Raw genomic sequence first — 24,043 nt, 5'->3', positions numbered from 1 at the left:
GCGACTGTAGAGTACCCTGGAACCTCAACGGCTGGACTTTTTCTCATTTGCGGAAGAAAAACACTCTTTGCAAAAGCTTTCTCGGGGATTCCGTGGTTTTATAGGCTTGGTTTTCGCATCGACGGCACTGTAAATATTCACGGGGTGAGTCGAAAGCGTTCATCTGCAGTACTGCAGTGAGCTGCCTATATATTTAACGCTGTGTTTTGCTTTACGTCGCGGATCCATCTAACGTTACAATGTTTCGCCGTCAGTTGTTTAATTTTTCTTAGTGGATTGGATAAAATGGCGGAGTAAGCATTTTAACACACACACACACATTGAAAGGGAGGGGTGGAGGTGCACAGTCAGCCTAAAAACTTTTTCTCCTGAAAATATTTGTGTGACAGCTTCAACAAACTGCTTTTGTGTGTTCCTTTAGCTTCCAGGAGCTGTCACTGCTTCTATCCATAGCTTTTTATGTAAACATAACGCGATTATTTTCTTCCTTAAACTTGACTATATTATAATAATATGTTTTCAGTTGCATTCAGTAAATTTAATTCGGATGTTTTCATATGTATAGCCTATAGGCGCGTATATTTGAGAGGGATTGTATGTTTTTTTCTCATATTTAATAATATGGGCCCCGTCGCCCTCGCTTCAGGAGCCTCAGGAGACGGGAACTGCTCTGCGGCCTTGTGTTATGGAGGAGGCCTACACCACTCCACTGTGTTGTAGGTGGTTGTAAGCGTAGAGTAAGGCACTACGACCAATAAAAGCGCTTGACACAGATACGGCGGTGTACTACTCAGCAAAACTTTCGACAGCAGCACCATTGTTGATGAGAAACATTGTTTCAGGACATTTGTGTTTATTTGGAGACTTGCTGTTGCATGGGAACATTTATTATTGTGCATTTGGAGAGTCATTATAAGATTCAGTTGTTATAATTACTTGAAGGGTCAGTGAGTACAGTGGGCAGGCTGAGAAACCTAAATAGCTATTTAGTGCATTGCAAACTTTTTTATTTCTTTATTTTTTTATGTATTTCGCAGACATTTCATCCAAAGTGATTCATATTCAAGGTATACATTTGACCAGTTCATTCATTCCCTGGGAATCAAACCCATAACCTTGATGTTGCTGGTGTCATGCTCTACGGTTTGAGTTACAAAATCATTAAAAGTTATATATATTTCCTATATTATGAGTCACCACTTTATGGGAGTTGCCATGTTGACATCACATGACGCAGTGTGTCATGCAGAGTTCAGTTACTGCTACTTATTATATAATTATAAAACATAGGCCTATAAAAGTTACATTAAATTAATACAGTGGTTATAAAATATTGCATATCTTTATTTTATAAACATGACATAAAAAGCACAAACATAACCATAGTGATGGTATGAATGAGCATGCGATCTACTAGTCCATACAGAATAAGGACGCAATTAGTAAAAAAAGTATTGGTATTGCCCTTTCATTATTTACACTTTGTGTTATCTTGTATGCACTGGAATAGTTTAGTGGCCCCAAAATTTTACTCACCTACATGACCAAGCAATAAAAGTCATAGCAGGTCTTAGTAAACTATTTTATGATGGGATTTTCTTACTGAAGGTTATATACTGCATATCTTAGATTTGCATATTGTCTGCAAACTTGCCTTACAGTGTAAATGGCAGTGTGGTTACTGTGGTTTCTGCTCACAAGAATGGGACACTTTTGCATTGCGGACCTAAAACGATCTGTTACATCTTCATTAATTCCAGCATGCATTGGCTTATCAAAAGAAGTCTTTCATGTTCTGACCTTTAATCATAATATATTAGATGCACATCCGTAATTTAATAAAAACCAGTCGTATTTTATAGTCATAAACCTTGCATGCAGTTTTTGGAGATATTCAAAGTTTAAGTTAATTGTCATTTGACTATACTGAATTATTTGTAATCTGCAGGGTGTATTTAAACTGGGTTGTAGAAAGTGAATTCAAGTGTCTACACATATTTATGCAAACATTGTTGTTGATAACATCTGTGGGTTTTAAATGGGCTTTAAACAGAAGTCGGTGAAGAAAAGAATGCGTAAGTAGTAATGTGTAAGGATGGTATTGTACATTGAGATGTTGTAGTGCTGTGACAGGAAGTGAGGACTGTAGGGGTATATAGCCTCTGTAACGATTGCAAAAAGGTCATTTGAAAGAGCGAGCGAGAGAGAGCCTTAGAGTCACAGAAATACCACTGAACAAGGAATTCCCCCGCCTCCTCTGATCCAGCCAAAAAAAAACAAAATGTGTGTGTGACTTGTCTGGGCAAGCATTTTTCTTTGTGTTCTGTCGTTGTCAAATTTTCTTGTATTAAGTTGTTTTATATCCACTTTTTAAGGCTATATTATATAAATTCACACTGAAGATGTTTTGATGAGATTAGGTTTTAACTTAAAACTTTATCTTGTGCACTAAATTGTTTTTGGTTGTATAATCTGTTTTCTATACTCTCAATTCTCTATATGAGAATTGTAGTGTTGTATTACGAACTGATCCATCTCATGTGCTGTGTTTCATTGCAGGCTCTAATTTAAGAAGGAAAGGACAGCGCAAACAGGAAGAGGCTTGGACAAGAACAGAAGAAAAAGAGAAGAGGCGGGATGCAAGAGGGAAATAGAGTGGAAGATATTGATAGACTGGGACTTGCAGGAAATCAGGAGGATTAGAGACTCTCTTAGAGCAAGACAAGATGAAGCCCATTAAAAAGCAAGAAAGGCGGTCGCCCCCATCCACTCGCGCCAAGGGAGTTAAGAGGAGGACAGCGGACAGTAGCCCACAGGAAGAGAAGAGAGAAACAGAGGAAAAACCCCAAATTTCACCTACTTCTCCCAAGAGACATATCTCCTCAAATTCTGACTCATCACAGGAAGGGCCACTGAGAAGAAGTGGGTCTCCGGAAAAGGAGGGGGTCCTCGGTATAGCAGGGGATTTTGGGAAGACAGAGGAATGCCCCGGGAGCTCCAAGTCTGGCGGAACACAAAGTGACAGCAACAGTAGCACGACCAGCGCCAGCAACAGCCCCAACCCTTCATCTAGTCGCAAGACGGCCACTTTTAAGGCCCGCGTGCCCAAGAAGAAGTACACCTCGGAGCACTGTGCCGGAAACCATGGCAACGCCAGCGCTCCCAGCACACCCCCACAGAGCAGCAGCAGCTCTCATAATGGAAGTGGTGTTAGCCAGGGCCCAGCTGCCTCTGCTGCACACACGGACCTACACGGTCAAAGCCAGCTGGCTGAGGACAGCATCACTGGGTACGGACACAACAATATACCTGGGCCTACAGGTAGAACTGCAGGCGAGTGCGGAGAGAGGGACGGGCCAAGCGCATCCAGCCCACAGCGTTGCTCCTCAACTGACACAGCCAGCGAATACTCGGCCGACCTAGAAGTGACAGCTTCAAGACGTGATTCTCACTCCAACTCCCAAAAGCCACAAGCACATAGCACTTCGACATCTTCGCAGGAGAGCCTGTCATCTGGTCTAGCCGGGGTCCTCGCCAAAGGTCTCAAAAATCAGCGAGTTCTGGCCAGACAGGGTCCCAGATTAGGGGAAGGCTGGCCTCACGATCGGGGCCGGGAAATGTCTGGGGTGTTTCGCACTGGAGTTGTGCGGAGAGTTAGTGAGGAGCATGGGATTGTGGAGGTGCAATTAAATGGAGAAAAGACCATATGCAAGTACCCATTTCGAGTGGCTACTGATTCTGTTGACCTTATTCTAGATGCATCACCTCCCGGTATGGCCCCGGTGGCTATAGGCACACGAGTCTGCATCCCCTTCGGAGGAGGCGACGAGGGCAGTGAGGGAGCGCAACAGTGGTACAGAGAAGGCATTGTCACTCAAGTAGATCCACACCCAGCTGTGTCTTTCCCATACCGTGTTCAGCTAAGGGAAGATCGGTCTGATGAGAGAAAGGAGAGGAGAGGTGTGGAAGATGACGGAAGGGCTCAGGCCATTTGGGTCTCACTACAAAATCTCCGCCTCCTGGTTCCTCCTTGGGACTTAGAACCGCCCCAGCCAGCAGAGCCAGGGATTGATGTTAGGAGGGTAAGAGAAAGAGAGTGGGAGGAAAGAGAGGACATGGAAGTGGAGCAGGAGGTGGTTCAACTGACTAGACCAACGTTTGTTCAGAGTTTGCTTCAACCTTTCCCCTCACCCCATTCTTCGTCTTCTGTCGTTAACACTGCCATCACATCTGTACTCAGTGTGGCCCCAATCAGAGACTGGGAACATCACAGAGAGCAGGATCAGGAAAGAGACTTGCAAAGGCACATAGAAAGAGAAAGGGAACGAGAAAGGGAGAGGGAGAGGCAAAAGCATCATCCTCTTCATTCATCCACCCCAGATGGGGTGGACTTGGAAGTCAGCTGTCTTAGCCAGCTAAGGGATGATGGCATCACAGCCTTGGGAAGCAAAGCTCTGGGGGCTCCTTCTCAGCATCGGCCCATTCTTTCTAAACCAAATTACCTCAGCTCTCACCTTTCTGTGGTGAGAGGGCTCAGCACCCCGATTGCACCCCACCTGCCTCTTGCTCCTCTCCCAAATCACCCCCCTATGCTCCTGGGCCTGGATTCAACCACAGGTGCGGCAGTCATCTCCTCCACATCCCAGCTTCCTCCCTTGCCCCCAAGCTCTTCTCGAGGCTCCCTGGACAAGACCCCCAGTTCCAACTCGCACAGTGCATCAGGGGGTGGCTCTGGATCCTCGTCCTCTTCGTCACGTTCCCGCACACCCCTCACGGCCGCTCAACAGAAGTACAAGAAGGGCGATGTGGTGTGCACCCCTACTGGCATCCGCAAGAAGTTCAATGGCAAGCAGTGGCGCAGACTGTGCTCACGTGAAGGCTGCTCGAAGGAGTCGCAGAGGCGTGGCTACTGCTCGCGGCATCTCTCCATGCGCACCAAAGAGATGGAAGCCGGAGGAGGGGTTGGCCGAGACCGGAGTGGCGCCGGTAGCACGGGCACCCTCACACCTGACCTTCGTTTAGGTGGACGCACCAGCAGCGAGTATGACTGGGACGACAACTCAAGAGACAGCAGTGAAGCCAGCAGCCGTGGCGGGGACTCTCGACCACGTCTGGTGATGACTTCTCTTATACCACAAGAACTGCCACGTGACATGTCACGTTTTGACTTTGACGAGTGCGAGGCTGCAAATATGCTAGTCTCACTTGGCAGCTCACGCTCGTGCACGCCCTCATACTCACCTGTATCCAATCAGTCACCATTTTCACCTACGCCGTCCCCCTCGCCCACGCTATTTGGCTTCCGCCCAGCCAATTTCAGCCCCATCACAGCACCACTGACCCCTCGCCGCCCTCGCCACCTCAGTGGCACAAAAATCCCTGGCACTCCCAGCGTAGAACGTGAGCGCCATATCTCTGGCATCGTCCCCACTTTTCAAACCAACCTGACGTTCACTGTACCCATGAGTCCCAGTAAACGTAAGATGGATGTCCCTCCACCCCCACTGCCCAGTGCATTAGACTATGTGAAATCTGATCCCCAACTCAATGACCCCGGCCTCAGCCTCAACGCAGCAGCATTCAGGGTTCTGTCCCCTCAAAGCCAGCCTACCACCCCCTCATCTATCTCATTTCCTCGACAGAGGAGCGTCACAAGCCGACCCTCATCCTCTGCCGCCTCCACTCCACCTCCTATGCTGGTTTCTCCCACACCACCCTCACCACTGCCACAGGATCCCAGCTCACGTCGTATTGTTCCCCTACGCGATTCGCCTGTCATTGTTCGAAACCCCGATGTGCCGTTGGCAAAATTCAGCGATGGTCCCCTGAGCCGTAGAGCAATCTCACGCTCTAGGGAGCACAGCCAGCCCCCTCTCCATGCCGTGGGCCTCCAGGCCCCTGTGCCCATAAATGGCGCCGCCACCAATGGAGCTGTTCTCCTTCGTAATCCCGCTCCCACCTTAGTCCTGGTGACTTCCTCACAGTCATTGACACCTCTGGCTCCTGGACATCCTGCCCATTCAAACTCTGCTGCTTTAAATGTGTCCACCTCTAATGCAACCACTGGACCTGCCCTTGCACTATCTGGCTCAGTAGGTAAAGAGCAAGAGAGGAAGTCAGGTGGACCTGCAGATGCAGGTGGTGCTCTCCCACAGCCTGTGGCTTGCCATCCTTCACCCACTGCTCTGTTGCCTCTCATCCTTCCAGCCGAGTCCCCTCACCCTGCTCCTCGCAAAGACATCATCATGGGACGACCTGGCACTGGTAAGAAACCCGAAAGATGAATAAAACTAATTAGAACACTAACTTTTGTAAATTGATCACCATAGCCACCAAAAGTTTAAAGTATGTAAAATAATTATATGAATGTGCTAACTTTATATTATTTATATACTACGATACAAAAGCATTATTAAAATAAAGTAATACATTTATTCATCAAGGATGCATTAAATTAATGATTATCCCTGTAAAAGATTCTCACCTGCCTCTAGAGTTTGAGAGTAAATCTCAAAATGTCACACACCGTGCTTAGATTTTTCAATTAGTCAATTTCAATGTTCTTTTAAAAATGAAGTATCAAATTCTTCCAGTACCAAATTATCTAGGCAGTTCTATTCACATTTATTTGATCAAAATAAATTTATTGCACAGCATAGTTTATTTTTACATAAGAGAAAAATAACTTTTTTTTTTCTAGAGTAGTTTGTGCAGGCCAGAATATGTTGTCTTGTAAGTTGGAGGACACCAACAAACACCATTTCCTCTCAGGCTGACAAACTGTAAAAATAAGGGGGGGCTCAGTGTGACTTTGGTATGCCGGTCAGCAGCAGGTGTTTTTGGGTGTGTGTAGTGAAGAATGCACTGTGCGTTAAGGGTCAGTGTTTCTTTAGACAGTTGCAGCATGTCTGAAATGATACATGGGAACTTGCCCAGACATGCACGGCTAGAGCGTGATTGGACCCCTGATTCTCATGAGTACTTAATCTGAGATATACAGATCCCTGGAATGACAGAGGCACAGGACAGTTACACACATTCTTTGTTTTACCAATGTGATACACAGACATATGTATATGAATGGCTTTCATTCAGGTTCTGTCTGACACAGAAAGGTGCCTTTTCACCAGTTCCCTCCTGAGAGAATAGAGAGCCTGTAGGTTTTCCGAAAGAGTCGTGTGAATATATAACAGGTTTGTCTGTTTCTGCATTTAGTTTGGACCAACGTGGAGCCCCGCTCTGTGCCAGTGTTCGCGTGGCATTCGTTGGTTCCTTTTCTGGAGACCAACCAGACAAAAATGTCCATGCAGCCTGCAGATGGCCAAACACTTGTAAATCAGAGCAAAGGTAACATCTGAACACTATAATTTGACATTGCAACATTTTCTTGTATGACACTGCATAGAATATACACAAAATCACATTCAGTTGATATTTTGAAACTGAATAAACTTGCAGAACCTCGCTGTGGAGTTGCCCTTGTGACTGAGGGACCTACTGACCATCCAGCACCACAGAGAGGTTCTCCGTCTTGCCCCCCTCCTACTGCTGAAGACCCACCCGTGGAGAGAGGAGGTGACAGTGAGACCGAGAGTGATGCTGACGACCTGTAAATATCTGTTTGCATATCACAATTTTATTTTATTTTTTTTACTTTTTTTGGTTACTGTTTTTGATGCAATTATCTTTTATTTTTTAAAGTTTTTTCCCAACTCAAGACTCTGCTCCATCCACCAGCCCAATGAAAAGGCGCACACAATCTCTCAGTGCACTCCCAAAAGAAGGTGACAAGAAGGTAAGTTTCGGTCTGCTATTCGTGTCCTTTTGTTATTGTTATTATTGTTAATTTTATCAGTTGCCTGGTTTCTTTTGAGTATCACCAGATGGCCCTGCCATCTCACTTTTTAGTGAGTGCTGAAAAATTACCCAGAAACTTGTCTAGGTTTTCAGGCTACAGTCGTTAAGCATTGCCATCATTCATTCCCTTTTTATCTTCTGTTAAAAGTATTATACAAGTGTACAATCATTATTTCTCCAATCTCTCTCTCTCTCTTCTCTCTCAAACCACAAAGAGGGAAAAGGACCACATCAGACGGCCAATGAACGCATTTATGATCTTTAGCAAGCGTCACCGTGCGCTGGTTCACCAGCGGCACCCAAACCAGGACAACCGTACCGTCAGTAAAATACTGGGAGAGTGGTGGTACGCGCTGGGACCCAAAGAGAAGCAGAAGTATCATGATCTTGCCTTCCAGGTACAGTCATTTTTGTGAAAAATGATTAAATACTGCATAAGAGATAAGAGAAAGATGTCATGCCAATCTGCTGTCTTTGAAATTAGGACATAACGTGGAGTTAAAACGTGGTTTTGCATCTGAATTAGTGATAGAACAATATCGGTTTTACAGTGGTCGATATACAGTATGTACTGTAGATGCAAATATCTGAAAAGGAGGATGGTTGATGGCCAATTTAATGCCAGTATGCACTAGTATCATTCAAATTGTTTTAATGTTTTTTTCTCTCATGCTAATCAAGGCTCCTTTGTTTGTTCAAAAATACACTAAAACAGTAATATTGTGAAATATTATTACAATTAAAACAGCTGTTTTCTATTTGGATGTATTTTAAAATGTAGTTTATTCATGTGATGCAAAGCTGAATTTTCAGCATCATTACTTCAGTCTTCAGAGTCACATGATTCTTCAGAAATCATTCTGATATACTGATTTACTGCACAAAAATATTTCTTATTATTATCATCATCAGTGTTAAAAACAGTTGTGCTGCTTAATATTTTTGTATCAACAATGAGACATTTTTATTCAGAATTGTTGATGAATAAAACGTTCAAAAGAACAGCATTAAAAAAAAGATATCTAACAATATAAATTACTATTATAATATATAATGCATTAAATGAAGAATGAATAATGTTTTTTTATTCATCACAAACATTTAAACGGTAGTGTAGTGTTATCAAAATTAATTATTCATCATTTAGTAATACTATAGTGATTACAAATTTATTAAATAAAATGTTCAAAGGTTTAAAAATTATGCATTTATATTACTTTCATATACAAATATTAGAAATCTGAATATGTGCATGATCCAAGTGTTACACTGTTATTATTGATTAATGTATTAATCTAATATTAGTAACTCCTCCAGTAAAAAAGTAATATATTTATTTCATACTAACTATAGTGCAAATCTATTAACATATTTACTGACAAATTGCAAGTCTATAGTAGAGACTTGCTGATATAAAAATTATAATTCAACTTTATTTGGAGTACTACTTGTGCACAATGCACATTTCTTAATATTAAGCCTAAAATGTGTTTTAATGTCACTATTGACGAGGATTGTATAATCTTTGAATAATATTGGTCTTTAAATGCAAGATATTTAAGGTGTACCTAAAGTATACTTGCAATAGTTCCCCTTTAGCACAATCCAATATACTTCAGTATATCTTTAGTATGACTTCAGCACTACTTCTGCACAATTAAAATGCATTAAGCACAAAATTAGTTGTTCTAGTTTAGCAGACTTTAAGTATACCAGTTTAGTATATTTTAAGTACATAAATATGTAAATGTGTTTATAGTATACTTAAATATACTTGCATGAAATAAATGTATTACAAATTAATTTTAGTGTATTTATTTTTCAATTTTGTTTTGCTGTCTTTTTTGCTGGTTTTCTGTCTTTTAGGTGAAGGAAGCTCATTTCCGAGCTCACCCTGATTGGAAATGGTGTAACAAGGACAGAAGGAAGTCCCTGTCTGAGGGCCGGGGAACTCCAGGGGCCAAAGAAGCTCACGAGCGCAGCGTGTCTGAAAGCATCGGTCCGTGTGGGAGTTTGTTATATGCGTGGGCGTTTGTTAGTCTTGTGAAACTATGAGTGCATAGTAGTGTGAAACACAACTGATGTTGAATTAACCTTCTTTGTTTCCCCAGAGGCCCATTCCACATCTCAGGGGGAAGACCACAAAGGAGCAGGGCCCAGCTGGACTTCACCTCGGCCTGACGTTCACGGAGGATCAATGGGAGTGCAGCTTCAACGGCCTCGTGCCTTTTCCCAGAGCGCTGTGCATTCTCTGGAGAGGAGGGAGAAGGAGAGAGTGCTGGAAAGCACGGGACTGTTTCATCCCCGTGCCCCTGCTCACCCTCGACGACCGAGTGAGGATGTGACCAGTGACGAAGAGCCTATGGTGATCTGCGAAGAGGGGGATGATGATGTCATAGGTAATCATTCCACCTCATTTTGCAACACAAAAGTGAGCTGTTTTCTGTGAATGTGATTCATTAGCCGTTGTGGGTAAATAACTGGAGTGCAGCAAATGATAAAACTATTTACACTACAAACCAGTGTGTTTATAATACATTAAAATATTATAAGAAATACAGGTTTGCAATATCAAGCGGAAGTTTTGGACTGATGCAAATAACTGGAAATGAATGACGTGAAAGCTCTTATGCATTCGAGTTACAAATTGCCGTACATTAAAAATAAGATGGATACATCTTTGTCAATATGATCAATGCCCTAGCAACCATCCAGAACTCGTAGTTTCTTCAGAAGTGTAAAAAATGGTTACACTTTATTTTAAGGTGTCCTATTATACATTTAAGTATTGAGTTATATTAATTACATACATGTAAAAACTTTCTAAGCAATGATCTGTCAAGAATTAAATATTGTATTAATGTTTGTTAATGTAAGTTATTATAAAGTGTTGCTAAGAGCAAGCCTCACTTTTTATGCTAGAGATCTGCATCTGTTGAAAACCTAGGGTCTAATGATATCTGCTTTGTTTTGTCTGGATTCCATTTTTAATGGTTTAATTACATTTTAATGGTTAAGAAGGATAACAAATCAATTGAATTTATACACTTTTAACAGTTTAACATTTTCTTCAAAATTGAGCAATATTAGAGACCTATGTGTTTTAAATGTTAAATGTTTTTTTTTTTTCCAGATTCCATTTTTTATGGTTTAATTAAATGTTAGTAATCAAAAAGTATAGCTAATCAATTGAATTAATAACCTTTTCAAAATTTAATGATTTATTAAAAATGTAAATAATAGGGCTTTATAAAACAGACTTTTCATGGTTTAATATGCACAGACATTATTTTTAATCAGGATTTGTGTACAGCCCTACTTTTGATTGATCCAGATTTAGTCAAGTTCTGTGACATTCGGCGTTATACAATAAATTCCATCTCTATGACTGGATTCTGCGACTCTGTTATCTGCATTTTGAAAAACGTAAGACCCCAAAACCCCCAGATCTGTAGATAACGCTGTCATATGTGGAACGCACCCACCATCTGAAAATGATTATCTTTCAGCGATTTTACAGGTGTTTTGTGTTCCATTCTCATTTTCTCATTATTAGTCAGTCCTGACTGATTCTTGAGTCTGTGTCTCCCACGAGCCCTGTGCTCTCTGATGCACCACCACCATCCAAACATCATTAATTCATTTTGGAAAGGCAAAATCTGCTCACTGCTCGGTGCTCTCAGTCTCATGGGTGTGAGTTTTGCAAACCCTGGTCTCACAGCTAACGTGTGATTTCCCCACAGAAGACTCGTTTGCAGACGGCTCCATTGACCTGAAGTGTAAAGAGAGAGTGACAGACAGCGATGACGAAAACGAGCATGCAGATGAAGCTGACAGCAAGGTAACACTTAATACATCACATGGGTAGTAGGCATGACATGTCAAGCAAAATGTCCCGCATTACATCTGTTACAGTTCAACTATTTTAAACTTTTTTTTTTAAACTCTTGTTAAATTATTCATGCAGTTTTAGGTCATTTTTAAATGAATAAATGTTCTGTACTACTATGTTCTGTCAGTGTTATTCGCCTCAAATTTAATTGATGAAAAGACCATAGATCTCTTTGTTAAGAAATATGCTTTAAATTAGATAAGCCTCATTACCATAGCAACAGAAATTATATTTGCTCTCATCTAGTTATTATTTATAAAAAACAGATTATTTCAGCATCTGTGTGTTTGGTTGTCTGGCAAGTAACTATTATTTCTTCAGGATTTTCTCGTGAGGTCTTCCATGCCAATGGATATACCCACAAGGCAGCAGATGTCTCTAAGCGTTCTCTCTTAGATGGTTCACTAAAAAAATTGTTTGCCTTAAAGTGATAGTTCACCCAAAAAAATCTGTCATTTACTCAGCCTTGTGTCGTTTAAACCTGTTATTTTAGTATAATTGAGATACTGTTATAGCTTTTATCAGTATTGTGAATTAGTTTAGTACATCAAGTTAAATGAGAAATGATGTCTTGGCTATATATATTTATAAATATATATATATAAAAGCATGATGCTAACATCACTAAGGTAATGCATCCCAGGGAATGCATGAACTTAAAAAAATTATAGCTTGAATGCAATGTTGCTTTGGAAAAAAGTGTTGGCCAAATGCGAAAATGCAATGTCAATGTAAAATCCAAGTGGTCTGAAGCCATAAATGAACTTTGTGTAGAAAACTGAAGCTGTTTTTCACTTAAAAGTTTGTTCTGTATTCCGCATATTTGAATTGTAGTTTTATGTACAGTTACGAAACACACACACTAACACAGACATCAAATCCAGCATGAATGTGAATGAACTGATCAGATTATCAGAGTAAAATAGTGGTCTTATGCCACAAATTATCTTTTTCTTTTCAGCGCACCTTCCAACCAGTCCATTCCTCTTTGGCATTCTCTCCGAATGGCACAACTGGCAACAAAGGCAACGAAGAGGGGCGTGACAAGAACCTGGAGAAGAAGGAGAAGAGAGGCATGGGTGGTGCAGAACTGGATAATGTGGGGCCCAAAGAAGGGAAAGGAGGAGGTGGAGGAGGGCAGATTCCATTTCATGTTAATTCGGCCTCCGTCACTGGTATGAACGCCACTTTGCTGCACGATGCCAGGATATACCCTTCAAGAGGCGCTGTCAGGATGGCCCCCACTGTAGTGACCAATGTTGTTCGTCCCATCACTAGCACCCCTATCCCCATCGCCAGCAAGCCAGCTGATGGGGGTGTGGCTGTTGGGACCCTACCTCCAGACGGGAAGCCCAAGCTACTGATCGGTGCCGGAGGAGCAGGAGGAGGTGGGTACTTTCCCTCCTCTTCACCCAAACCTAATGGGCAAGGAAGCTTAGTAACTGGCCTAGTCCTGGGAGGAACCTTCCCAAACCAACCCACCGTTCAGCTCATCACCCCACCCCAACCTATTTCATGCAACGGAGCCCCTAGTAACAGTGCAGTACCCCTTCCCCTGCTTCATCACCAGTTCCTCCCTGCTGCCTCCACTACGCCTGCTAGTGGCGGGAAACCTGTAACACAGGTGCAGTACATCCTTCCAACTCTGCCTGTGACTGCCAATCCCAACAGTCCCTCCTCCCAGCAGCCCTCCAGCATCCTTACCTTGCCCAGTGCTGCACCCACCCATGTGACTCTGGCCAATGGTGTACACTCAGGGGGGGGGCAAGGAATAAGATATGCTTCAGTCCCAGCGGTGGGAGGAGTCAGCCCAGGAGGAGGAGGTGAGATTTGGGGTAGTTAAATTGTGGTGAAGAAACCGGGCACGGTTAAGTTAAATTCAGGGTTCCCACAGGGATCTGTAAAATTCATGGAAATTAATCAAATCTTTAAATGAATGGACATTTTTATTGTAAATAATAGACATTAAACTTCGTTTAGTTTTCTCTCTTAAAAAATGTATTTGATCAGTGTAAATTACCGTACCGTTAGCAAGAATTTTGTAATGTTTTCGAAAGAAATCTCTTATGCTCACCAAGGCTACATTTATTTGTAAAAAATACAGTAAAAATAGTGATATTCAGAAAGATTATTACAATATAAAATAACAGCTTTCTATTTGAATGCATTTTAAAAAGTAAATTATGTCTGTGATGAAATCACATTAGAAGTCATTCTAATATGCTTGAGTTGGTGCTCTAAAACATTTCTTTGAATCAATGTTGAAAATAGTTGCGTTGCTTAATATTTTTGGTGAAGTTCAAGAGAACAGCATTTAAAAAATATATATTTTGTAACATTTATTTAACTGTCACTTTTAATCAATTTAATGCACCATTGCTCAATAAAAGTATTATTATTATTAAGTAAAAAAAAAAAACTTTGAGCAGAAGTGTATATCCACCGCCTCTTCGGTATGTATCAAGTTTTTGTTGACATCATCCAACCTGAAATAAATTTATTTTAGCTTGTATGATACTAAATATTTTTTAAAATGGAAAAAAAAGTTGAATTATTTTAACCTTTGGACAGCACTAATATTTTCAAGTTTCTGTTTTTAGAGGTTTAACAGAGCAAAACCTATGGTTGTGAATGACTGGACTGGATATTGCATTTTGTGTAAAACAGGCCCAATATTTGACATATGTGACATATGAGTCACTTCACAAATGACTCATTCATGAACAAGTCAGTGAAATTCATTTCAAAACATGTGGGAAGCCTATAGGTTATTTAATGTGTCCTCATCCAAGGGAATGTGATGCTTTATTGATGCTTTTCAACACATTTAATGAGGTTTCCCAAGCTTACAAGGATCAGGATTATGCACACAGTGTTAGGGAAATGAGTTTATCAAGTCTATTCTTGGTCTCTACTATATCAGTCCTTTTCATCTCTTTGCACAGTTCAAGCGCAGTCCCCAGTCTTACAGAGCAAGATGTTGGTTCCCATGGCAACAGTCGGAACAGGATCTACACCTCCGCAGCCAATTTCCCTGGTGGGTCCACCCCTTCCTGTTCAAAATGGGACTCAACCAGGAAGTAAGGTAGATCGGCTCGAGTTACTGTCCTGGTACATGAATGAGAAGCATTTATTGTATTTGCAACAGAAGTGTCGGATTCATGAGCTGCTTTGCTTTTCAGATCATTCAAATTGCACCAATGCCTGTGGTCCAAACGAATGTGCATCCTGGAGGATCAGTGCATACTGGTAGCTCGTTTCCTGTCTCTATGCCAACGGCGACTGTCATGGCCCCTGGGCCCACCCCTCCTCAGACGGTGCTCTTGACGCCACCACCTACAAGGTACTTTACTGCCCACTGTCTCTTTAAAACTGCTGCCAGACATCTGAGCACTGAAACATAACACAGTCTAACCTTCTAGTGACTGTGCCAAGTAGGACATGTTCCTGGATCAACATCCTTGTTAGTCCTCGAACAACATCTGATTTAACAATGTACTAACACTGTTTGTTTTTAGAAGACAAAAATCTTTATATTCTTTTATGTTATACAAAAATATAGATTATTTATTTGCCTTATATATAATAATAAATTAATTTTGACCATGGGTGCCAAACATTAAGAAAGTTACTAAATCTGTTAGTTGACACAAGTTTTTAAGATGAAATGACAAGGATGCATAATTATGACTATAATTAAAGGATTTTACTGAAAACATGCTGTTAATACTGTCATACTGTTACAAAATAACACTGCAAGATTTAATGCACTAACAATGTTTTAAGAATGTGTGTGTATACATATATATATATATATATATATATATATATATATATATATATATATATATATATATATAATATAAAATTTATCTTTAATATTTTTGATACATTTTTGCATTTTTTAAAATATTTGTATTTTTAATCATGGGCACCAAAGGATAAGAAAATTACAGACAAATATGTTAGTAAAAAAATTTTTGTCACTGATAACAAAAATGGGATGAAAAGGATTATGAAATAAAGAATTTTTATTTCTAAAATTATATGCCATTTCAGTCTAAGTGAAATTAAGTACAGTTTTGAATATGGCATGATGAACTTGTTTTGTCAAAAAACACAAACTGTCTAAAACTAAAATAATGGTGTAAAAATGAACACTTTCATACCATTTCATCAATTGTTCATCCTCTGATTTTAGTAATTAGGGTTAGGAGTTTATTTCTTTGACAGGAGTGTTAAGAGAGATCCAGATACATTGGAAAAGTCAGTGTGTCTCAAATCTAACTTCTGCTGTGTCTTTGTCGCACAGGATCACATATGTCCAGTCAACTCCTGGAGTTGCAGCTCCTTTGCCATTGGGTTCAACACCTGCAGTCTCTTCCACCCACCAGACCCCATCACCTGCTGGTCCATCTTTTTTGCAATCTCCAGTGGCGACCCTTGGCTTCACGGCAATTGCCCCAGCTGGTCAAACCTTGGTTCAACCGATTGTTGCAAGTGAGTTTTATGACTGAGAGTTCTTTAAACCACCAACACATATTTAACACTGCGTGACTAACATCATTAAATTTCTACCACAGGTCAGCCACCCCTCCTGGCTCCATGCCCGCCCCAGAGCGGATTGTCACAACTTGCACAAGCCTCGACGGCCACCCATCAACTTGTGACCGCCATTTACCCCAGCGTCAGTTTAGCTGGAGGAGTTGTGTCAGTGACATCCATGCCACAAAGCACAGCAAGTTCCACATCAGTTCCAGTATCATCCTCGACGCCTCAAGCGAAGACCCCCTCAGCCGCGGTTGCGCAACCACATGCGCAAACAGATGCGCAGCTGCAGTCTCAGGTAAACATGCACATGGAAAACGAGAGAGGACCAGAATCTAGGAAGGATATGGAGAAACAGAGAAACCTGGTGGTGTCAAAGGATGGACATCAGCCGCCACCTAGTGGTTTGGAGGAATCGGTGCAACACACACATAAAGGTAAATCTAACCTCATTATCAAACCTCGTTAATTTTAGTTATAAATTTGGCTTTAAGTTAAGGTGTGTCCTTGTTACAGTGAAAATATACATTGAAGTAATGAGTAATAATTGACAACATGTACTTACTGTAAGGTCAGGATTAGGAATAGGGTTTGTTTTAGGGTTAGTTGCATATAATTATGCAGAATTTACTGTTATTACTAAAAGAAGTAGAGGTAACGTGTAAAAACAACACTGTAAAATAAATGTAGTTCAAAAGATACTACAAAACTGATATGGCTATTTCAAGGTCTTTAACAGCAGTTGTTATTAAATATTAATCAACCATTTGTATTACTGTATGTTCTTGCAGTCCCTCGAAAGTCATGTTCAAAATGTTCAATAGGTCAGCATTGTGAAGGGAAGGAGGATGGAAAGAAAGGGAGCAAAATGGAGCGAGAGTCTGAGAGAGACGTAGGAGGGGGCCCATCTCAAACAGAGAGAGCAAGAGCGATGGAAGAGGAGACAGAAAGTCAAGCAGAGATCAACAGCAAAGATGAGAGTCGAGAGGTGAGACTCTTTTCTCAGCTGTACAATACAACTTTGCTAAATTTAAACAGTTTTCATATGAAACGGAACCGTGCAGGTTCAGATATCCACATTATTCTATAATCACTTTTTGATTTTTTTCTTTCAGGCCGGACGCAGGGAAACTTCTGTTTTGGACCCCCCGCCACCCCCTTTGCAGACTGACCCCTCTTCAGTTAAAAAGACCAAGTTCCGCCCACCTCCACTGAAAAACACCTCTGATGCTGATGACAAGTGAGTGGCATTGCCCGTGATCGACTGCAGTTTTTAGTGTACCATTTATATACTATTATAGTAAATATTAGTATTTTAATTAGCTTTTATTTTTGTTTTTATTTTATTATTTTTTTTAAATAATTTGTCATATTTTTATTTAATTTTATTTATTTTTATTGTAGTTTTAGTAATTGTAGCACTTCAACTGAAACTTGTTTATTTCAGTTAGTTGCCAAGGCAACATTTCTCATTTTTATTTTAATTACGTTTTTGGTTTAAAGTTCCAGTTTAAAGTTTACATTTTTTTATCTAATATATATTTTACTTTAAGCTGTAATCCAATCAATAAAGACTAGTTTTAGTTAAGAATAACAACAGTGGACATAAACATTGTAACAGTATCACTATTCGGCCAAAAATTTTTATTTGTGCATGTACGCAGGTGCATTATATTTTTAGCCAGTGCGTTACTGTAAAATTAGCGCATCTTAGTATTCAAGGTGGCAGTAGACCTTCAGATATATTTGATATCAAACCAGATGTGATATTACTCCATTCTGTAGCTACAGTTTACTAATTTACTTCAAGATTTTCTTCAAACATTTGCTCAGCCATGACAGTTTTTGACCTGGAAGCGAAAACTGACTGTAGTGCATAATTTATTCCTAGTATGCATTGTTATACATTTGTTTGTTCTTGTGCATCTTTCAGGCCTTATTCTTTTGCATTTACACCAAATTAGTAGTCATATGTCAGTTATTATTTCATTTTGCAACAACTGCATTTGCTCTTTCACAGGGCGCTGTTTGGCTCCTCTTTTGAAGAGCGTCTTAAAGAGCTGCCGGAGTTCAAGCCTGAAGATGTGCTGCCCTCTCCCAATTTACAGAATCTAGCAACTTCCCCTAGAGCCATACTGGGCAGCTACCGCAGGAAGAGGAGGAACTCTATAGGTGAGAGAAGATTATAAATATAATGAGAAATTGCACAGTCAAATACCATGTTTTCCTCAGACAATCACATGTACATTTATGCATTTAGCAGATGCTTTTATCCAAAGCAGCTTACAAAAGCAATTTATCAAAGAGCCAATAATATTTGTTATATACGATGCCAGGTTTATTAGACAACTATATTGAGAAGCAAGCTAGAGAAAGGGATCTAGGGGATTCTTTTTGCCTAACCTTTGCTTTTTGGGGTGAGTTTGATCCCTCCTTTCATAACCTTTTCTTTCCTTCCCTAGATCTCGAGTCCGCCGACGACCCCAGTTCACCACGGAGGAAGAGTCGCCGCCTGTCCAGCTGCAGCTCAGAGCCCAACACGCCCAAGAGTGCTGCCAAGTGTGAAGGGGACATCTTTACTTTCGACAGGGGGGGTGGGTTCTGCTTTATGTTTAAACTGAGTCTCGTGGACGCATGCATTTGTGCATGATTTATTTATTTATGTGTGTTTTCTCATCTTCTGTGTTTATCAGTTGGAGAGACAGAGCATATTTTGGAGGAGTTGGACCGCGTGCCGTCTTCGTCTCTGCGTAGGATGTTGGACCAGCGGCGTTCACTCGTTATGCAGCTCTTCCAGGAGCACGGCTTCTTCCCCTCAGGTAACACCAAGTTAACCATCTCTCAGTATAGCACAGCCAGACTGTTGACTTGAATGGACCCTTTTCACATTTCCGGGTTTCTCAGCAGAGGAAGTCGTCATAGTTGGGTAAACTTCAATAACAGTGAATGGGGGACTACCACAAATATATATTTTTTGCATCCCCATTTGCTCAAATAGCAAAAGAAAACTCCACGATAGTGTTTTCACAACTTTCGAAAAAGGAAAAAAATTGAGACAAAGACAACAATGTCAAATTTACCGTTAGCCTCTGCATTAGTTTCTGCACCTCACACAACTGTTTTGTTATAATTGTTTTAATCTTGTTATATAGCACTTGCATATCATTGCTCTTTTGTTGATTTTGATTGCTTCCATTGTCCTCAAGTCACTTTGGATAAAAGCATCTGCTAAATGACTGAATGTATATGTAACTGTTTACAACATTTGTAAGAATAAGAAATAATTGAGCAGCAAATTAGCATATAAGAATGATTTCTGAAGGATCATGTAACTCTGAAGACTGTAGTAATGGCTGCTGCTAAAATCACAGGAATAAATGAAATGTTAACATTTAAATTTAAACTATGAAAGTTTGTTTCTCACAATTTCAACTTTTCATACCACAGTTCTGACTTTACATCTCAATTCTAAAAAAAAGTATATATATTCAGATATAAAGTTAGAATTGTGAGATATAAACTCGATAAAAAAGAACGATAAAAAGTGTGATTAAAAAGTTAATTTTTTATTTTTATAGTAAAAGTTTTTAAATTTATTTTTCAAAACAAATTGTACAGTTATCAAATTAATTGCTTCAGAGGCTCAATTATATGCATATTTATTATTTGTTTTTAACTGTCAGCATCAAATGGAAAAAAAAAATGCATCCGCCATCGTTGTGAAGACAAAACTTAGCTTGCATATCTTTTTTCTTTCTGGTACAGCGCAAGCCACAGCTGCCTTCCAAGCTCGCCACTCGGACACGTTTCCCAGCAAGGTGTGCCTGCAGCTGAAGATCCGCGAAGTAAGGCAGAAGATCATGCAGACCGCCGGCAGTTCTGAAAGCGTGGTAGGCGTGGTCAGCGGAAGCTCTGACTCCGCCTCTACTCCCGGACCATCCAATCCAGCGGCCAGGGAGAATTCCGAAGCAGATGAGAGGGGCAGGGGCATGGAAGAGCCAAAGAAAGATGTGGGCGATCCGCAGGAGTCAAGATGAAGAACGACGGAGGAGACGAGCGGAACGAAAGAATGAAAGACGAATGTAGGGATGGATTCTAGAAATGTGTAAACCCATTTCCGCTGGCGATATACAGTACAGCACTTATGTGGATTTTGCTTCGTTCCTAATCGAACTGATTTCGTTGCCATTGCGTTCACTTCGTTGATGTTCTGTTGTTATGCACAGTTACACACACACACACACACACACACACACGCACACACTTTATGCAATTACATAATAACATTAACGACTTGCACAAGGAACGCATGAGGTCGCACTCATTTGCATATGCCACTCGTGTTAGGCCGTCATTGGTCCACCTCTGCATTAGGGCGTGGCTTCACTTTCTGTCGGAATTTTAGAGCCCTTCAATGCTGCACCACAGGCAGCACCAAACCAGCCTGTCTGCACACCCTCAGTAAAGCCCCCTGCGTGGGGCCAGCACAGATTTTTATCGAATGGACTGAATGTTTTAGACGAGAAATTAGACTGTTTGAGGTACCGGTAACTTTCAATCCAAAACGGGGATGGGGTGGGTTAGGGTTAGGGTTAGGGGGTACAAATGCGCTTGCACTTTCATTTGTAAAGACCGAGACGGAGGAAAGCAATAGCCGGGGGAGGAGAAGGGTCTTCGTGCGAATGTTACGCCCCCGTGACGGGGTACATACATCGGCTGTTACTGTTCTTCAGCACGGGCTGTAAATTCACAGGTTTTTTTTTGGTTTTCGTCCCAGAAGCAACAAACTCAAGACTCATAATCACGTAGACCAGCGGAGCAGAAAACAGAGGCTACAGCGACCGCCACAATCGCATAAACAACAACAACAACAACAACACAGCACACTCAAAAGCGAGAGAGGAAAACATTGTCCTAACCTTGAAAAGAAGACGCAAACGAATAGAGACACTACTCCTCTTCGAATCAACGTGTAGTTATGCTTTGTCGTTTTGTTGTTGTGTTGTAACGGTGGAACTGACTGATATCTTATTTTGTATTAGCTTGCGCCTCTCTTCTTCTTCTTCTTCCTCTTCCTCTAGTAATACTTTCAGCATGGACTAATCCAGCTATCTAAGTGTTGGAGCAATTACGTCAAAAAAAAAAAGACTCTGTTTTAGCCTCTTAGCTGAAGCTCCTCTTCTCTGGCCGCCGACTTAGGCTTTTCCCCGTACACTGTATATATATAACCATGATGGCTGGGGAGGGGGGCAGAGGGTGGGCACGAGGCTCTCTCTGTGTTCTTTTCCTCGTTTCTTTCTTTCTTTTTTATATTTCAATCAGGTGTTTGCACAATATATGGTCCTAGACCATGGTTTAAATCAGGAAAGTATTTGTTTTTAGATATTTAAAAACTAACCAACGACTTGATTCCATTGCGTTCGATTCTCCCTTTCCGCATCCCGTAAGGAAAGCCCTTGTTTTTTCATCTCCTTAAGACTTTTAACCGAAGTGTTGATGGAAAGCGCCACTTTAAGCGCTGGTCTGGAGTCAGAGTAAGCTTTGTAGTCTGCGACGACCATTTCGATTCAGGATTACGCAAGGGAAAGCTGACCCGAGACCAGCGCTGGGGCGGCATTTCTCAGGATCTCCTCTTTCTTACTCTGCCTCTTCTTTCATTGGTGCAATAGGACGTGGGTGGGATTTTTTTTTTGAAGTAGACGAGTGACCTGTTAGTGCCATAGATTTTTACTGTACAAGCTGTAATAAAAATATATATATATTGAAAGGAGAGTGGGGAAGGAAAAAAATCAATGAGTATCGAGAGAGAAATCCAAACTGAACAAACTAAAAGAAAAAAAATGTAACCTAGCACTTTCTTGCGTCTGGTTTTGCTGAAAGAGAAGGAGTGATGAGTATAAAAATGCTACTCAGTCTTCACTTGAATGTGTGACAACATAAATGTATAAATATACCTATATATTTCTATATGTCCATGATATACAGATGTCTGTGTGTGTGCAAGCGTATGTGCTTAAACATTACATGCACCCTGACAAATCAAACTTACTCCCGAGCAAATGCTATTCATATTTTCCCGAAAATGCAGTGGCACTACATTAAAAGACTGTTAGCGTATGCCTGAAAACCGGTGGCTACTGATGTGTGCGAGGAGAAATCGGCATATGTAACCATTCAGCTCGATTCTAACCTTGATTTATCTGCCCTTTCTTTCCCTTCCCCCTGTGACAGACAAATGCTTGCACACACACACACATACCTGCACATGTATGCGTGTACACCTTATGATTGTGTATCCAATAAACTGTCTTTACTTCGGAGAAGGAGTTTTAGAAAGAGAAAGGTGAGCGTAAACTCATCAGCAGGCATGTTGACCATGTGCAATATTTCTAAACAAGAGATTATTGAAAAAAATTAAAGACCTAACACAACACTTGGTTTTTGTGTAGTTCTTTTCGCATGTATGATAAAGGTATGTCATTGATGGATGGATGGAAATGCATACAGAATAAATAATATTGGTGTTATTTCATAATCTTTTCTGTTTTGATTCATTATCCTTTTCAGAGCTGATTTATTATCTTTATCAGTAATAAGGAACAGTTTATTATTTTATTTATTTTTTTATTAATGAGTTTTGTTTGCTAATTATTATTATAATACACAAATGACTAATAACTAAGGGTGTTTTATAATATATCTATCATCTTTATCAGATATAAAGTTTTATTTACAAGTAGGAACTGATCTTTTTCTGTTAATATATCTATCTATCATTTGTCTGCTTTTGATAATTGATAAATATATAGGATGACACGACTGTTGTGGGTCTCATTAGCAACAGAGATGAGACAAACTACAGGAGCGAGGTGAGCTGGCAGGCCGGGTGGTGCTGTGACAACAATCTCTCTCTGAATGTGGAGAACACAAAGGAGATTGTTGTTGACTTCAGGAGAGTGCACACTCAGCATGCTCCTCTGACCATCAACGGCGCAACTGTGGAGAGAGTGAGCAGCACCAAGTTCCTGGGTGTGCAAATCACAGAGGGCCTCTCCTGGGCTTACAACATTGCAGCACTGGCCAAGAAAGCACAGCAGGGTCTCTGCTTCCTCCGCAAACTGAGAAGAGCCAGAGCCTCGGCCCCCATCATGTGCACCTTCTACAGAGGCACCATCGAGAGCATCCTAACTAGCTGCATCACTGTGTGGTATGGCGCCTGCAACGCGTACTGCCGCAAGTCACTCCAACGCATAGTGAGAGCAGCAGAGAAGATGTCCTCCAGGACATTTACAACACCCGTCTCACCCGCAAAGCCCTCTGCATTCTGCCATGTGCCTAATGCTACTTTATCTTTTTCACATGTCCTTATTTGTATATTTTGTAATAATTGTATATATATATATATATATATATATATATATATATATATATATATATAGTATTTATCTGTACTTTACATCCTACTGTTAGTGTTTAGTGTTATCTGTATGCACCAAGGGTCTGAGAGTAACGCAATTTCAATTCTCTGTATGTATGTGCTGTACATGTGGCAGAATTGACAATAAAGCAGACTTTGACTTGAGTTTGACTTTTGTTAGTTTTAGTATGCATTTTATTTCAATATATTTTTTTTGCTATTTATTATTATTATTATTATTATTATTATTATTAACAACGTACAAAAAGTGTGCATGATAAAGTTAGAGGCAGATAGTGACTCAGGTGTGTGTGACACCTGCTTCTGGG

At 40.7% G+C, this 24,043-nt stretch overlaps 1 protein-coding gene across 1 annotated transcript; it reads left to right on the top strand.

Annotated features, from left to right (window-relative positions):
- LOC306885663 (protein capicua homolog) lies at window positions 1–22,726 on the top strand. The gene is made up of 20 exons (XM_079442342.1): window positions 1–144; window positions 2,560–6,264; window positions 7,216–7,347; window positions 7,459–7,609; window positions 7,702–7,795; window positions 8,073–8,255; window positions 9,724–9,856; window positions 9,969–10,256; window positions 11,601–11,698; window positions 12,711–13,572; window positions 14,695–14,834; window positions 14,932–15,092; window positions 16,062–16,249; window positions 16,333–16,734; window positions 17,122–17,285; window positions 17,413–17,537; window positions 18,318–18,469; window positions 18,760–18,891; window positions 18,991–19,116; window positions 20,063–22,726. The coding sequence occupies exons 2-20, from the start codon at window positions 2,727–2,729 to the stop codon at window positions 20,332–20,334; spliced, it is 7,341 nt and encodes a 2,446-aa protein (XP_079298468.1). The 5' UTR covers window positions 1–144; window positions 2,560–2,726; the 3' UTR covers window positions 20,335–22,726.
- The last annotated feature ends 1,317 nt before the right edge of the window (window positions 22,727–24,043 follow it).

This window comes from Barbus barbus (genome assembly GCF_936440315.1).
Source record: "Barbus barbus genome assembly, chromosome: 19".
NCBI classification, from domain to species: domain Eukaryota; kingdom Metazoa; phylum Chordata; class Actinopteri; order Cypriniformes; family Cyprinidae; genus Barbus; species Barbus barbus.
This window is presented reverse-complemented; position numbering and strand designations above follow the sequence as displayed.